We start from the raw sequence: 18403 nt of genomic DNA on the forward strand, positions 1-18403 counted from the left end.
TAATTTGTAAACTCTGGGATGGCAGTGACTAATCCATAGAGTTATTTATTGCGATGAATAAATTAAATGGGTGAACATCACAAAGGATTTATCTCATAGGCCAGCCCAAAATCAGCATTCAGGAAACGGCAGAGACTAGATAGGGTGTGATTACTGACAATTGTGGTGCACTGGGCCTGCAGAGGAGGAGACATTTCTAGTTAAGCTGCTGGGGGAGGGCTCAGGAGGAATCAGATTTGTGTGGTGTCTATTCAGGGTCTTTGATGTTTTCAAAGGCCAGAAATGAGTTGGTCTATAAAACAGGTTCAATCTGTTTTTCAGTTAGGCGCAAATAACAAGCATGGATCTAACTGATAATGCTTTTTTCTTTTCCTACCATTTTAATAGCAGCTAAGATTTTGAAAAAGGGGATTAGACCATAATGACACTTTACTTAACATGAAAAGTTCAGCACTTTATTAAAGATCCAGGCTTTTTCCAACTTTCTGATTCCCAAATATTCTTGAATTTTGGGTGTTATAGTCTCTTGGTTGCAAGATCACTGCCGTAGCATAAGGCATCACATCTGCATTCAAGATGGAAGACAGAAAGCTGGGGGAGGAGAGAGAGAGAGAGAGAGAGAGAGAGAGAGAGAGAGAGAGAGAGAGAGAGAAAAAAGAATATGAATGAACATGTGAATGGTGAGTACCACTGGTTCTTTGATAACCTTCCTCATCAGAAAAGAAAAGCATTTCCCAGAAGACCCAGCTGAGTTGACCAGAATTTAATCTCATGGTCTAGCCCCAGGTTCACTGTCTGGGAAAGCAAGTATCTTCTAAAGAGGTACAGGATCCCCCAACAACAGTTCTGTACCATAGTGAGATATTTTTAAGCAGTTCAGACCGTTGGTTATCCAGTGATTTACCATCTGTAGGTGAGTGGACGTCTCCACTGATGGGAAGGTAAGGTAGTACCTCTGTTTTCTAGGGCATAAAAGAGCTGAGAGACTGCGAAGTGGAGGCTTTGACCTTTCAGGTTTCCTATATAGAAGGGTGAATTCTTTTCCCCCTCCCCTTTCCTTCTTCTATCTCCCTTCTTTCCATTTTTATTTAGATAGGTAAGTTAGAAGATCTCTCCAAGTAGATGACAATTGAAAAATGCTGGTGGATTTCAAGATTAGAGTTCCAGGCTGCTTTTTAAGTTTCCCTCTGATTTTAGCAGTAGGCTCAGTTGCACAGGAAGCTGAAAGTACAGGAAGGATGGTCATCCATCCCACCTGGTGCAGGAAGAGGTCTGGGCAGTGGAGATTAGCAGCTGTCCCCTTTTGAGGCCCATGTTCCTACTCGTTAAGAAAAGTTTTCTTGACCCTTCATGAATCAGCTAAAGCTGAGCCCTCGCAGATATTTAGAGCTGTTTCATATTCAAATTCCTTGTCATAAAATGAGTTAAAAATTATGCATTTATCATTAGTGACATCAGCCTTGGTGATGAAACAGGTTGTTATAATAACTTCAAACACCTCTATCATAATAAATACAAAAATAGTTTTGTTTTTTTTAAACAAGTGGCAGTGAAAAACAAGCTCAAAAAAAGCCACTGAAGATGGATGGTGGTGACAGCTGTAAACAATGTGAAAATACTTAATGGCACAGAACTGCAACTTAAAAATGGTTAAAATGATAAATTTATGTCATGTTTGTACTATCACAATGGCACAAAGAAATCTACTGGGTGTACCTTCCCCGAGGGACCACCTTAAATGAATAGAAAGAATAGTTTACAACAAGAAGGGCAAATAAGAGTACATAAGTGGATATTTTCATGATACACCCAATACATGTCTGGATCACAGAGTATCCCCTTGAACAGTGGACTTGTATATCCAATGGCATTCCATTTACTTGGCCTGTCTCAGACACTTCAGGTCCACAATGTCTAAAGCTGAATTCAATGTCTTCAGTTCACTGGAGGACACCTGCTCCTCCCGTCTCCCTCCCTTCTTCGTTATGGGCACCAGCAAGCACCCAGCTGCTCAAGCCAGAAACCCAGATGCCATTCCCAAATCCTCCTTTCCCCTTACTCTCCACACCAAATCAGTCATCACTCTGATTGAATTCTCTTCCATGTCACTTTAGTCTGCCTATTTTTCTTCACCCCACAGTTCACTCTGAGGTAAATAAGGAATCAGGATCTCTCACCTCTCTGAAATAAACTCCTAGCCATCAGTCTGCCATCCACCCATCTTAATAGAGTATGTCTTTTCAAGGTGTCGAGAAATAACTGTTGCAGCCACCATGGGTGGTCTGCTCACCTTCTTAGATATAGGAACAAGTTGCTTACCAAATCAATTGTACAAAAGCACTCAGCCATAAGTTTTGAAAAACAGAAACGAATATCTCAACAGGACTCTTGCGTATGGTCAAAATATCTTTCTCTTCCACAAGAGGCAACATCCCCCTTTCTGAGTAGAACAGTGGCATTAGCAATGAAGGACAAAAGGAGCAGAGCGAGGTCCTCAAGGCATGCTGTGGAAAATGGCCACCTTACAGCAGCCTGAGCATCCAAGGGCAAGGTTTTAAACGTACTCATCAGTTAATTAACACTGTGTGGGGCATTGTTTGAAAGAGAGAAATGGAACAGTCTCTGTCTGCAAGGAATGTAGCCTTGGGTGGAGACAGAAAACCATGATTGTTTCACAGAGTGGAAGCGCCAAGGGAGTCAGGAGTCACTGAAGGAGGAATTCTCCACAGCGTGAGTGACCCAGGAAAGCTTCCCAGCACCGCATAATAAGGATGTGAGTTCGAGTTATAGTTCTCTTCTGAGCCGTTTGTCTCAGCTAAGGACATAATGTGGCAAACACTGGGTTTTAATAATGTGTGCATTTTCATTTCCCTGGATATTTCATGTTACTGACCCTCTGTATGTCTTTGTGAATGTCCCTTGTCATCTGTTTGTGGAAAAATCTCAGGACTGAGAGTCAGTGCTCTGACGCAGATAGGGAACTTGTCTTTGCTCTTTGAAGGATTGATTTCCTAAGTCCTACACACATCTGTGGACAAAAATAAGGATCAGGATGTTTTCCTAAAAGCTGCCTTGTTTCCTGCCAATGTCCGCCTTTCTCTAACAATCTGGCTTCCTCTTTTAGGCTTGTGGTCACTGAGGGAGGTCAGCAGGACATGATAGAATTTGTACATGCAGGCACCATCATCGTCGTCATTAATGATGTTTTGTGGGTTTTTTTTGAAACCAGTCAAAAGCAAGGGAGGAAAATCTACACAGATGGACAGAGGGAGTTGTGTGTAGGATGGGGAATGTGAGAACTGTCTGATAAAAGCAAAGGATCCGAGTGTGCAAATCTTAAAAGAATGAGGACCAACATCATATCTGGTTTGAGAGAAATGCCTTGTAGAAAAACTACTAAATAGATCTGAGAATGACTTGTTCATGTACCAACAGATGTATCCCTTTCAACCTCAGGTATCAATGTCTTGTCATAGTCAATACCAAGGACTCAACCTTCCTGTGTAGCCTATTCGCTGGTAGTCAGAAGGGCTCCAACTATGCCTCTGCATCACCTGGGGGCATCAAATTCCCAAGGCTTGGTGGTTGGCCTGTAATGCCAGTCCATCTGGGGGTTGAGGCAAGATGATCACAAATTCAAGGCCTGCCTGGGCTGCAGGGTAAGCTCAGGGCCAGTTTTGTAACATAGTGAAATTCTGTCTCAAAATAAAAAATAGAGAACTGGGGATATAGTTCAGCATTAGAGCACCTGACTAGCATGCGTGAGGTCCTGAGTTCAATTCCTAGTATCACCAAAAAGCAAAACCAAATAAAAATGAGAGAAAAGAAATGCAAATCACAGCCTTACTCATTAGAATCTATGCCAGTAAGGGCCCAGCAAACTTTTTCAGCTCCTGGTGATTCCAACACTCATTAAAGTTTGAAAATCTCTTAAATGAGCATGTCTTTATGCTTGTGGACAACAGAATATGAAATTTGGTGAAAAATAAAGGGGTTTGTGTGTGTGTGTGTGTGTGTGTGTGTGTGTGTGTGTGTGTGTGTGTGTGTGTGTGTGTGTGTGTGTGTGTGTGTGTGTGTGTGATCTAAAAGCTATTTAAAATTCTCAGGAGATCTTCATCTGTCAAATTTTCTGTAAATTAATGACTGAAACATGTTTCAAGTAGAATTGTTTCTTGTTACTTATCGAGGAAAAGCACAAGAGTTTAGCTCAATATTGAGTTTGAGATATGATATCTGGGTGTCTATACTGAACAGCAGGATATAAGGCTTTTTGTTTAAACCATAGATGATTTATGTAAAAGGCATATGTAAAGGGCATTCCTTTGGGCAGAATCTGATACTTAATGACCACAGGCTGTTAGAGCTGCATGAATTAAATATTTACTAATTGCTTGATGACAAAACAAGCAAAAATTACTAAAAACATTCACTTGTTGTAAAGGACCCACTATACATTGTTTATTCTGTGCCAGGGACTTAACTAAAATTGTATGTTTCTGGATTTTAAAAACAATACTTTGGTTCCCATTTCATAGACACCAAAACAATCCTTTTCTTTCAACATGGACACAAGCTGGTTGGGGAAGGAGAACCTGATGTGTATGGGGAAGAACTGAAGAGAAGTGCACAGTTGGCCTCATAAAAATGGCATCTGAGAAAGAAGATGCTGGCATGTCTGAATTCAGGACTGGCTTCTTTCCTTCCTTCCTTCCTCCCTCCCCCCTAGCCTTCCCTTCCTTCCATTCTTCCTTCCATCCATCCCTCCTTCCATCCTTTCCTCCCTCCCTTCCTTCCCTGTATGATGTATGCATGTGCACATGGAGGTCAGAGGTCATCATCAGGTGTCTTCCTTTCTCTCTCTCTACCTTATTTCTTTGAGACACTATCTCTCACTAAACCTGGAGCTCTCCATTTTGGCTAGACTGGATGACTAGTGAGTCTCTAGGATCTGCCCATTTCTGCCCCTTCCCCCAGCACTGGGATCATAGACATTCATCTCTATGTCCAGCTTTTTAAAAAAAAAATATTGAGAATTTCATACGTGCATATAAGGTGTTTTGATCAAATCCACACTCACTCCCTCCTCTCCAACTCCTCCCATATTTCCCCATCACTTTTTCCTGAACAACTTTGTGTACTTTTTTTTTAATGGGGTTTTTTGTTACTCTAAGATACCCCCTTCTGAAGAGGTAACTGTAAAATATTTTAGGGATTTGATAAGAGCTCCCAAATACTTTTGAATTTTTGGCCTTTGGAACAGAGTACGTTGCTAAGAGGCCCAAGGACATTTTGATTTTTAGCCAAGAAACTGGATACTTTTCTTTGGGGTCTTTTAACCCTAACTGCCTAGCCAATTCCTACGTCCTATTCTTATCACACTATCCTCTGAAGAGGTTACTCAAATTGCCAGTAGGGAATTGGGACGCAGACCCCTCTGGCTTTTTCCATGCAGAACAGGGATGCAGGGTGAGGCAACTGGAGTACCCCTTCAGTGTGTCTATCTAAAGGCACCCAAATTGCATAACTCTTGTCGATTTAATAAATGTTTATAGCATATTTCATCCAACAGCTGTGGAATATACATTCTTTTCAGCAGTCCAGGTAACTTTTTCTAAAATAAATCACATTTTTTTTTATTCTTATTCTTTTATGAAGTTAGTTAAAAATTAATGAACAAGAAATTAAAGAGACTGCCTCCTATTCTTATCACACCATCCCCTGAAGAGGTTACCCAAATTGCTGATAGGGAATCAGGATACAGACCACTCTGGCTTCTTCCATGTTGAACGCAGCATGAGGCAATTGGGGTACCCCTTCAGTGGGTCTATCTAAAAGACTCCCAAATTGCATAACTCTGAACTATAGGGGGAAAAGAAAGTCCTTGACTGGTGTCTAGGAGATATAAAGGAGACATAAAGGCAAGAGTAATTAGCATTACAAAAGTTCTAGACAGGGAACCAGAAAAAAGTCAGAACAGGGCAATTTTCAAATGTTCATATCAGAGTCCATTTTAATTTCTTGAGAGCTTCCAAAAGCATCCCTCTATTGGGTTCCTCATTTTTCTTTTGTCCACCAAGGCTGGACTCAAGAGTGATGGTATGTCCAGCTTTTTATATAGGTGCTGGGGAGCTGATCTCAGGTTCTCACACTTGTGTGGCAAGTACTTTACCCACTGAGCCACCTCCTTAGCCCAACTTCTACTTATTTATTTAAAGTAATATATTCTCATTTATCTGATCTATCTGTCAAACGACATTGGGGAATTGTGTGTGGAACCATGCCACTGGTCTGGGGAGACACATAGTGGGCTGTGGTTAGGTACAATGCAGAACTCAGGTTTCATAGGTTTGTACTGAGCACACGACAGTGTAACAACTCCTGAAAACTTGGACAGAGTAGCAAGAAGTTTAGAGTGCTTCCTTGATCAGAGGTATTCTTTGAACGTCAACACAAAAATAGGTGAATTGTTAGTAGTTTGAGCAAGCCAATGAAAACTCCAAAGCATGGTCTGCTGGCATATTTTAGATTAGTAATACAAATTTATAAAGAAAACAATGGACATGATTATCAGAAAACATGAGATTAAAAAATATTTTATTATTTTATGTGTATGAGTGTATTGCCTGCATGTATGTGAGTGCACCCGTGTCGTGCAATGCCACGGAAGTGAGAAGAGGGCTTCAGATTCCCCTGGAACTGGAGTTAAGGACGGTTCGTAGCCGCCATGTGGGTGCTGGGAATTGAACCCAGGTCCTCTGCAAGAGCAGTCAGTGCTCTTAACCGCTGAATCATCTCTCCAGCCCCGAGAAGATATTTCTATGCAAAGAAATTTTAATGGAAGAAAATTAATCCACAAAATTAGGAAATACCAGGGAAAGCAATGTAGATTGAAGCATTTGCTGAATCCTTTATATAATGTGTATCACAACAGAGTAATATCGAACCTTGTGTCATGTACATAAATATCTTTAATGATATCGTTTGATTACTTAGCAGATTCTTTCAGTGATGAACAATGCACTTAAGTGATGTATCCTTTTAAATAATTGATAGATTTGAGTATTTCTAATCTCTAGTAACTTTTTATTTGATCCAATGGTGTGTTGTAAAGCTATTTTACTTATTTATTAAATTTTTGTTTGAGACAGGATCTCAATATACAGCGCAGGCTGGTCTTGAACTCTGTCTCCTGTTTTACCTCCTTGAGTGCCAAGACTACAGGAGGTAAAGCTGCTTTTACATGTTACTGGTAGTTCTTTGGTCTTGACCTTTTATCAACTTTAGAAGCAGCTATGTGATCTTCAGGTGCTTGCTCTACTAGGTGGATTCAATTGTCCAAACATGCATAGAAGCTGAGAAAATTAGATGACTTTTGGCCTCTCTTCCCTTTGTGACTGCCTTGATCACACAGGGTGGTATACCTGTATCTGACCTTTTCTTCCTACTGTGTGCCACAAATGACAAGGGTGTGACTTACACAGTTCTGAAACAAGACCCCATTGCTTTCCCTAGGAGAAATGGCAGTATGAATTCTACTGAATGTTCAATATTCTTGACATTTTACCAGCAAGTTTGTTTAGGACAAGGAAAGACTTGGATATGGACAGTGTGACCTTTTCCTACTGATTTCTTTCTGGCTTCACTTACAAAGTAAGTGAACAACTTTATCAGTCACCAGCTGAATATATCCCAGGTCTTCACTTTCATGTTAATCCCACTAACAGTTCATCTAATCAGACTTGTTTGCAAGAAAATGCCCAGAAAGTTCTGTGGAATACTGAGTAGAAAAACATCAAAGAATTGGTCCAAACCTTTTTAGGTCTTCTAGGCATTACTGTACAATTTCAGTGTAATTATGAGATCAAGTTTGAACATACAGCAGGATTTACAACATGCCTCTCATTCTAAAACACCAAGGTAACATGTAAATGTCAAACTTTTAGTAATATTTAGTACTTATAAGGTTCAAGTATACATAGATATCATATATAGTACCTTACTTGTAACTGTAGGACTGTAATTACATGCTTCTCAAAACATTTAATAGACTGCTGCATTCTATTCTACCAATCCAGCCGAGCTTAATGGTAGATATGGAAATGGGTTCATTTGGCTATGCTGTCACCTTGGAGTTCATGGTATTTGCACATTTTTGTAGCTGATGGGTTGATGTGGAATAATATTAGCCAATATATGAAATGAAAGGATGCAAGATTTAGTCAGATCTGGGACTCCAATACAGACTTTTTAGCTTTCTGGCATTTGCTAGCATAGTATCACACACTGAGATCTTGGGCCAATCATTTAACTTTACAAGGAACATTCTCACAGGAATTCTGTTAAGAATCTATGAGGCACTGATTGGAAGGTTTGTTCTAAGGCAACTATCTCATATTCTCTTACATTGAAAAATATGTGTAATATCAGAAAAGGAACTCTAGGTATGGCCTTTGACTTTCAATAAGAAAGATTCACTCTAGAACAGATTCACAGAACTGATAACATTAATTCATGTCTGTAAGGAGGCCTGAAGGTTGGGATCTCACTGCAATTTTGTATGTGTGTGAGACACTAGTAGGGATATGATCATTTTCCTAGTTGTTCTAATTAGGAAAGTATAACATATATAAAACAATTACTATATACCTTGCACAGTACTACTGAGTACTTACAAAAAATAAGGTCAGTTTATCCTCATGGCTACCCTGTGAGGCCAGTGCTGATTACACCCACTTTACAGAGGAGGAGAGCAGGCATGAATCAGAGAGGAACCCACAATTAGTGAAGTCCACGGTCAGAACGCCATCCATATTTACAGCATTCATGAGTATTCACTGTGTTTTATACATCTGTTATTTTCTCCCACTTCTGTAAACCTGGTCTTTATAGAGGTTATTCTAGACTACTGAACTGCTTTTCCATGCCTTTGGGTTGAGGGAACTGTTGGACACAGGTGATTCTCAACCTGAGATAATCAGTCTGCTGAAATGTTACACTTTAAGGTAGACTATGCCACATGTACAGTCTGGAAAGACGAAGGTACATGGCTTTCTAGGCATGGGAGTAGAACTGTAAATGGCACTGAATATCTATGCCTGGGAAGCCTGCTTGACAGCACTCTTGGGAAATAGTTACTGCAATAAAAGTGCATGTATAACATTTCTCAGGTTTCCAAACCACACAACTTTACCTCCTCTTTGGCTGTGGCTCTCATGTGTGCTTTGTACATGTATATGGGATCAATAATTTCTCAGGCACCTGTACATTCCCTGCATGCTTCAAGTCTGTTCTGAACTCTTCCTTTACGACTGACTAAAGGAGACTGATGGTCTCCATTGATAAATCAACCTGGAGGAGAGAACTTTGTGCATTACTTATGTGAGGGTCTTCATAGGAGGGTTGAACTTGGGGATTTGAAGGCCCCCTGGAAGCTCCCAGAGAGGCTATGTTGGCAAAGGTCCTTTGCTATATTGCACAGGCTTGCCTAGGAGTACCTAGGAGGGATTCTAAAGGAATATCACGACTGGAAGGCCTGGTGGCTGCAAGTTATTCACTGCTTCTGACCTTCCAGGGGTGCACCGAAGCAGTAGGGACCACAGAAATATACTCATTTATTTGGGGTACAACAGTCAAAATCTAACTGGAAAGTATCCATGCAAGCAGGAGATTTACTTCAGCTTTTGAGTTTTCCTGAAAAAAGGGAGCAGGCTTCAGATCACGGATAAGGACTTAATCTAATTAAGAAAGACTTTACACAGAGCAGTGAATCTTATTTTACAAAATGATTTGAGAGCCTCAGGATAAAAGAGATATAGAAAGTATAGGGCACTGTGTCTACCTTCTGTTGTGCTGCCTCAGGCATTTTACCCACCACTTCTATTACTAATTTTTCAGCAGATCTCTAATTTTTTTCCTACATTGATTTGTGTGTGTATGTGTTAAGGGCACACACATGTCCTGGTATATGTGTGGAAGTCAGATGATAACTTTTGGGAGTCCATTCTTTCCTCCATCATGTGGGTCCCAGGTCATAGCCTTGGCAGCGAGTTCCTCTGCCTGCTGAGCCATCTCACCCACTTCTTCTTCTGCTTCTCCATCATCATCATCATCATCATCATCATCATCATCATCAACATTCCATACACCTCAGACAATAATTTACTCACAAAGGAAACACACCTCCAAATTTATTAATAACCAACTTTTTATTAGAGCAGATACAGTTGTGAAAACTGTACATTATACATTTTGGTTTTAAGGATTATAAATAAAGGAACTCACAGGTAGGGAGTTCTTTTTTCACAGCAAGAAACTTTAAATAAACAAAGTCATATTTTATTAAGTACATTGGCAGACTTCATGTGCTGTCCAAAATGTAGAGTACAGTATAACAACCCATTAGAAAGAGCCTTCATGTAAAATACAGCTGTGCACATTTTAGAAAAATACCAACAATTTGAGCTTTGTTTTAAAAAAGCTTATAAATCATATATATATTTATAAATGGAACCAACATGCTCACTTTATAAACATCCTTTACTTATCTGTTACCCATTATTTTCAAAGCATTACACATTTTAAATAAACACCTAATAAGAGTAAATATTTCATTGTCTTAAAAAAATCAGCCTTCCGAGCAGAAGGAGCTACAGGGTAGGAAGGAGGTGTGTGACTGCGGAGACCAACACAGGAACTTAAACTTTGTTCTTGGGTAAAAACGGACTTCCTAAATTTAAAAGTCAAAGCAAAATGTAGAAAAAAAAATATACAAGTTGCAGTTTTTTCATTTACTCTCTTTCTGCCTTCTTCTTTAATCCATATTGGTCACACCCAGGATTCTCAACATACTGTACTTCTGCAAAAAACATCACTGGGTTACTACCCTGCAGGTAACGAAGCATGCAGTCCACACCTGTGCTAATGTGGGAATCACACGGACTGTCTCGTGTGCACTGAAAAGGCAGCTAATAAGGGAAAGCAACTCTGCTGAAAGCGTGGGATCATGACGATATTTAGAAAGAGCTCCCTCCCCTCTCGCCACAAGGTGACGCCTTTAAGAGAGCAAATACCTTTCCTCCCCTGATTTCTTTTAAAATAGCTTCTTTTATAAAGACCATGTAGTTTCTCTAAGCATGCTTCTGAATAATAAAGGGTAAATTATAAAACAGCAAAAAAAAATCAATGTCATAAAAACACTGTCTAAGCCTTTAAAAATTGAAAAAAAAAAATTACAAAAGGACTTTGAAAAACACGGAAGGCAGAAAACTGAGGAGCAGTGTTTTAACAAAGCTTTATGCTCTACCTGAATGTATTCAACAAAAATTCAAGCTGGGGGGGGCAGGGCAAGAAAGAGAACAGTTATTAATAGCATCTTGCTTAACTTTCATGGGAATTAACATAGCCACTGACAAGATTTTATTTGGTTGTAAAGTACGTCAGCAATGAAACCAAACCCGTAACCACCGATTACTGCAATCCATGCAACATTTTGACTACACTTTTTAGAATTCTGTTATCTTCGGCTTTTAAAGTTTAGCACCTCCTGAGTGCATGAACAATTCACCTGGTGATGTTAAAATTATTTTAAATTATTTCTCAGGAAGGCATAATATATTCCAGATTGCTGAATTTTAATGACAAATAGCCTTTGATAAGTTTGGAAAGACTAAAACGTCACGGAAAATGATGTATTGCTATTAAAATAAACGTTTACTAGTCTTTTGTCGTTTCTTTTCCTTGAGATGCAACCTGTGTGTTTTTGTCTGGCCAGGACTGCAGGTGGAAGATGACTATACACCATATTTAAAAAAGACAGCAAAAATGAGCAGAGTCGTGCACAAGCAAATGAAACGTTCTCCCCCAGAACATTCCAGGAGATGTTCAAGCAGCAGGTCATGGCATAAGACTGCTGAGTGACGCTGCTACCTATTTCTTCTAATGAGATAGGAGTGAATGTTGGAACCACGCCCACAGCAACACAATCCTCCGACCACATTCCTCCGGCAGTCTCCCCAGCTCCCTACTAAAAGCGTCAGATGGTAAAATAGTAAGGCAGCTGTTGACTTCCATCAAAAAAAAAAAAAAAAAAAAAAAAAAATTGCAGGTCCATACATTTCCAGTTTAGTCACACTCTGCTAGGACAGATGGAGTAGCCAGTGCCAAGAACTTCGCCGGATGGGGCTGCTTCAGCAGATTTTAAAAAAGAATCATTATTAAGTTTTGCTCTCCAACATGGCTGCGTGCTTCAGCTCCCAGAGGACCCCAAAGCCACAAAGCATTCCCTGGGGAACTGAACAGGTCCTCTGGCTGAATTTTCCAAGTTTCATCTCTCTCGCGATCCCATCCTAATTCCAAGCCTCCTTGCCTGTGTCTGAGTCTGACTGGGGTGTGCCATTAAAAGGGCTGAGGACACCACGGCAGAACTGTGGGCCAATACCACTAGTTGTCATGACTTCACTGAAGGGTCAAAACAGTTACAACATTAAGTAACTATATTGAATCACATTCAGACACAGCCAAAATTAAAGTGAAGGACATTATGTCATTGTTAAAAAATTGTAAATTGAAATTCGAGAAAAGATTATTGTAATTTTGTATAGAAATTAAGGCTATGCTTACCTTTCCTAATTCCAATCAAGTTAGAAAGTGAACAAAAAGAATGGCCAACCCGATATTCAACAGCATGACCAGGACAATCATGACTGAATTAGGGCCCTGGAAGGGAAAGAGAACAAAACAAGCACAATGTTTCCATGTCAGTATGGTTGCTTTACAAATACCTATCACCAGAACCAATTACCAAAAATGTAAGCAAGCAAACATGGCTGCAGTTCCTAAGGCAGGAATAACAACAGCCAGTCCAAAAGGTAGGAACTAAAAATAGCAATCTGTTTTTAGATGGTGTCATGGCTGAACTTTCACTTAAAGATGAATTTAGACTTGAATTAGGTTAAAAAATGTTTTCAGGCTGGGAGTGGTGGTATATGCTTTTAATTCTGGCAGAGGCGGAGGCAGGAGTTACCTGGGAGTTCAGAACCAGCCTGGTCTACATAGGGAGTTGCAGGCTAGCCAGGCTAAAGAGTGAGACCCTGTCTAACCACCCCCACACCCCTCCAAAAACCCAAACCCCATTTTCAGTAATGACTTACACCCCATTCACCTCACACAATGGACAGCCTGGATTGGGACAGGTTACTGCAAGGAGTTGGGAGCTAGTGGAAACCACAACCATAGTTGTTCTTGGGGTAAGACTGAGATTTAGAAGAGGAGGAACAGCTCCTCATCAAAGCACTTAGAGAGCAGAGTTTGAGGACAAAGGGGTCTCCAATGAAAAATTCAGGAAAGCACTCAATGAAGGTCTTTTTTTCCTTTTTGTTTTGAGACAGCATCTTATCATGTAGGCCAGGTTGGCTTTGAACTCTAATTATGTAGCCGAGGATGACGTTGAATTTAATGATCCTCCTGCCTCCACTTCCTGAGCCATGGGATTACAGGTGTGTACCACCATGCCTGGCTTTGCAGTGCTGGGAGTGAACCCAGGGCTTCATGCATCCAGGCAAATGCTCTACCAACTGAGCTCTATGCTCGGCCCTCAACGGGATTTTCTTAGCGCTTGCATTTTTTTTTTTTTTTTTCCTGGAACTCTCTGGATCCCACCCTTTCCTTTAAGGAAAAATTACAAATGCAGAGTTGAAAATTTTCAGAAGTTGTATTTTCAGATCTAACTCTTCATTTCTTCAATCACAACCACATTATTACAGGAATCATTGTATTAACAAACTGTAGAACCTTATTTTGATAAATATCACTCTAATAAATACCAGATATGCTCAAGGTCATCAAGTTTTTATTGGTGAAACAAAGCTCATATGATCCTTCTGTTCAAGTCTGATGTCTGGAAAAGCTACCTTGCTCAGAAGTACAAGATCTTGTTATTTACTATTAAAATAGCACCTAATTCTTAAACAGGAGTGCTCCAAACTGGGTTTAAGTGGTAGGTAAATTTAAATTGACTGTTCTTATTTTACATATAAGGAAGTAGTTATATTCTATTTGTATACCAAGTGAGAAGAGGCCTCCTCACATGTGCCTTCTCTGGTAACAGACTGGTCAAGTGCTCACCTTGCAGGCTGGGGCCTAGGTCACCTATCACTGTGTGAAGGACATCCCTTCCCTATCTGTATGGGCCACAGCTCTCTGGTAGAGGTCAGGGTGCCCTGTTCTTTCTCTGTTGTTAACACTTTTTCACATTTTATTGCTATCAGTTGCACTGTTACCTTCCCATCTATACTCAGCTCCACAGTATCAAGGGCCTTGTCTTTTCCCCCCACTGTGTATACAGTCCCTGACCCTCATGGTGAATAGTTCATTCAGGTAGCCAGTGGTTAAGGAGAATTCACAGCCTTCCAGCACTTCTCCAGGTGCTGGGAGTGTGGCTGTTGAACAAAATCATTGCATTAAGGAACAAATGCACCATTAATAAAGTGGGTTGGGGACTGAAAACAGGTAGCCTTTTGAGGGAGGGACTGCTAGGAAGAAATCTTCCACTTCTTAAACCCCATGTACATGGAAGAGAAATAGTTTTTATAGTGCCAGACAGTGGGCTAAGCATCTCTTAAGTAGGTTATCATTCGGTTTTTATTTATTCTTCAGGTGAATTATTAATTCCATTTTAGAGGGCTTCAAGAGTATGAGTCTATTAGAATACTTATGAACTATTTATAAGTATTTATGAATCCAGTTTCTTCAGTCTGTTTGAAAAAATCAGAGCCAGAAGTAAATCTCAGACTGTCCACTGGAGTACTCTAGGCTGTTTTTTCTGTATTCCTGGATAGAGATCCAGGCCTTAGTTTAAAAACAATTTTCAATGAAATTCTTTAATGCAACATTTTCATCTACATTTTGTAATTCCAAGGAAAACATCAAATCTTAATTAACACCCAACTATTCTTTCAAGAAGATTGTGTTGAGCCAGGTATGGTGGCTCCCATGTGTAGCCTACACATTCTGGAGGCTGATGCAGGAAGATTGCTAAGAGTTCAAGGCCAGGCGGGGTCACAGAGGCCCTGTCTCAAAAACAAAAATAAACAAGGTGAGTTCTAATTTATGTAATTCCTCAATTAAGGCTGACCTAAGACACAGAAACTCTTAGGACTCAAAAATACTTGGAATGGTCTATTATCTTTTCTTAGCACAGATAATTAGGAAATGCTATTACTACTATATATTTTGATTAGATTTTTTTCCCTAAGTATAAATAATGTGGGATTACTTCAACTCTTCTGGGCATAAAGGATGGGGAAAAGTATACTGGGCCAGAGCAATACAATGTGGAGTTCAGGGTTTAGGTGAACCCAGGACAAGCAGAATCATAAAGTGCATGTGAAGCTAACTTCAAAAGCTTAAGATGGGACTGGGTGTATAGTCAGTGGTAGAATGCCTGCCTAGCATGCATATGGCTCAACCCCCAGCAAAAGGAAAGAAGAAACGTAAGCTCTGGGTAAACCTTTAACTCCCATTTCATGAACCCTTGTGAGATGCTGTCAATTTATTTTTAAATTTTTATTTATTATTTTTACTTTATGTGTATGGTTTTTTTTTTTTTTTGCTGGCATGTATGTAAGTATACCACATGCCTGCAATGCCCACAGATGCCAGAAGAGAGTGTCGGATCCCCTGGAACTGAAATTATAAATGGTTGTTAGTTGCCATGTGGGTGCTCTGGAAGAATAGCAAGTGTTCTTAACCACTCTCTAGTGGTTGAGCCATCTCTCTAGCCCAGTGCTGTCAAATTTCTATGAACTCTTTTGAACGATTAGTATTCTGCATTTGGGTCGAATTTAGCAGCTTGCTATCCTTCCTCAAGGTTTGGCCCACATCTCATTGTACTCATAATCTGGCATCAATGAAAAATGAATAAGAAATACATAACAAGTATTTCTTACTGAACACACATATGTTTATCCTGTATATACTCAAATATTTGTCCTACCAGTGTAGTTATTTTTAAAGATGACTCAGTGAAGATGAGAGTAAATGAGCACTGGGAGGCTCAAATAGCAGATAGGTGAAAAACGAAAATCTGGAATGCTATGTTAAGTGGCAGGTACCATGCTGTGTTCTTTGGACACCTAGCAGGCTACTGGGCGAAAAGCTTTAAGGTGTAGCCCCATAAATATGACTGGTGCCCAGTGGTGGCTTAAAATAGCAAAATGAAAAGAAGCTAAGTCCTGTTTTGCCAGATTGACTGGGACAGGTGTGATGGAGGGGACCACAGCAAGGCAGAGTCTAAGTCCAGCTCAGAGGAAACATTCAGGCAGTTAAGAAAATAAAACAGAGGACATCAAAATATGAAAAGACATGCTCGCTCAAGAAGCTAATCTTTTTCTTTACATCAACAAATAATCACTCACTTAAAACTGGAAGGAATTTTCTGGTAGAAGAGTTATTAGGGTTTATCCACATCAAATCTAACTTCTCTAATGTATGCAAAGAAGCAGTGCTTAATTTGGTATTAGTAACGAAGTTTGATTACATGGTTTTACTCTTTTAAAGACTGTGTGTGTACAGTGTGTGTGTGCATGTTCAGGTGTGTGCATGAATTCATGTGTGTGAATGCGGTATGTGTGTGGAGGTCAGAGGACAACTTCTGATGTGGGTCCTCATGGTCCACCTTATTTGAGAGTGGCTCTCTTGCTGTTGGCTTCTGTGAATACTGGAATGGCTGGCCTGCGAGCTTCTGGGGACTCTCCTGTTCCCACCTCCCATGCCAGGCATGTGCTGGCATTACAGATGTGTGTTACCACATCTGCCTTTACCTGGTTTCTAGGTATCCAAACTGATGTCCTCACAGTAGCCTGATTTATTTATTTTGCCTCAAACTTGATCAGTCAGTGATGCTTTAAGATTTATGCAAGTACAAAAGAAAGATCAGGTAAATTTCAAACTTGGAAGGTGATTGTAGATAGCAATGGCTGAGAAGTGTGCAGTAAATTTTCAGAATGGGTTGAGATTCCTAATTGGAGGATCCCATACTTGTTGATTAAATAATATGGCTCCAAAGATGGTTCTGGCTTCTACCAGAGTTGCCATGTTTCAAAACCCTTCAAAAACTCTAGTATCACGTAGAGCATGAGCCTTTGGGATATGATCCACATACAACCACTGCTCACAGGGGCCACAAGTTTCCCTTGGAGGGCTGCAATCTCTGAAGGAACTTTTATTTCTTATGCTCAAGTAATTATTTTTTTCTAAGTGTTAGTTTGTGTTTCAGACGATTTGGTGCATTTCTAGGAGATCAGTATCCAGGGTGATTCTGAAGGATGGACGGAATCTTTTGAACCATTTATGAAGTATCTGTGTGTCAATTAGTATACCTTTAAGCATAACAACAATAATGATGCCTTTTGAGCACTTATGCTGTGCTCAGCACTGCATTAAGAACATAAGAATTTTCCTAGCTTCCCACAAAGAGCACTGGCTGATTTATTATGGGTGTTCCCTAAATGCATATTGCTATGCTTTCCTGTGGGTACTTCTATGAATTTTAAATTGTTAATTGTAAACTTCTTACTTGCAAAATACCCTTGATTCTCAGAACTGTAGGTAGCACTCCATAATTTTGAAGGTCTTTCATTGACCACCCTTCCAATGATGGGCTACTTCCTGATGCTAAGGAAGAGAAGTGACACTAGCAACAAAAGGCAGCTTCATTTCCACAGAGGGGCAAGTCATTCCTGACTTCTCAGTCTGGTCACATCACACAGAGCCAGTCTGCAGTTCAAGGGGGCTGCAGAGCTTCTGCGGCAATCTCATAAATATTCAGTCTGGGTTTTTATCAATGAGCCAGAGATGGAAGGTGGTTGGCTTACTCAAAGAACCAGGACACTACACTTAAGTAAAAACATTTTTTTTTTTAAATCAAGAGGCTGTGAGTTTACAAAGTACATGTATGGCACTGCTTTAGAGAAAGATTTAGGGTAAGAACAACATTTTTTTAAAAGTATTTTATTTTTATTTTCTGTGTATGAGTGTATTGCCTGAATGTATGTAAGTGTACCCATGTCGTGCAATGCCTGCAGAGGTCAGAGGAGGGTGTTGGATCCCCTGAACTGGAGTTATGGACGGTTGTTAGCCACTGTGTGGCATGCTGGGAATCAAAATCAGGTCCTCTGCAACAGCAGCCAGTGTTCTTAACCACTGAGCAATCTCTCCATCCCCTTTGTGGCTTCTTATATGCAGCTTTTCTCTCGACACTTCATGACAAGAGCCTATACAATCCTTCAAGCAGAGGAGCTGATATGATTGCTATCAAGATGAGAGTCGAGTGGCAGTATACAGGTAGGCTCACATAGTTTCTGTGAAGGATACAATTTAAGCTCTGTCATATTGAATACTCTTTCAA

The 18403-nt window shown here is 40.1% G+C and overlaps 1 protein-coding gene across 6 annotated transcripts in view; it reads right to left on the bottom strand.

Moving 5' to 3' along the window:
- Positions 1–514: 514 nt before the first annotated feature.
- Positions 515–18403, bottom strand: part of Jph1 (junctophilin 1) — a 93716-nt gene continuing 75827 nt past the window's right edge. The window contains exons 5-6 of one of the 6 annotated variants that reach the window (XM_008848902.1): positions 12619–12714; positions 515–591 (exon numbers count right to left, since the gene is read on the bottom strand). In XM_008848902.1, coding sequence (XP_008847124.1) covers positions 12634–12714 — 81 coding nt within the window. In that variant the 3' untranslated portion in view covers positions 515–591; positions 12619–12633. Of the gene's footprint in view, positions 592–6780; positions 6817–10186; positions 12457–12618; positions 12715–18403 lie in introns of those variants that run through there. The other 5 variants (XM_008848904.1, XM_008848903.3, XM_029553986.1 and 2 more) reach the window with 5 other exon arrangements.

Source organism: Nannospalax galili, unplaced genomic scaffold (assembly GCF_000622305.1).
Source record: "Nannospalax galili isolate Female #2095 unplaced genomic scaffold, S.galili_v1.0 scaffold102, whole genome shotgun sequence".
Classification (NCBI taxonomy): Eukaryota; Metazoa; Chordata; class Mammalia; order Rodentia; family Spalacidae; genus Nannospalax; species Nannospalax galili.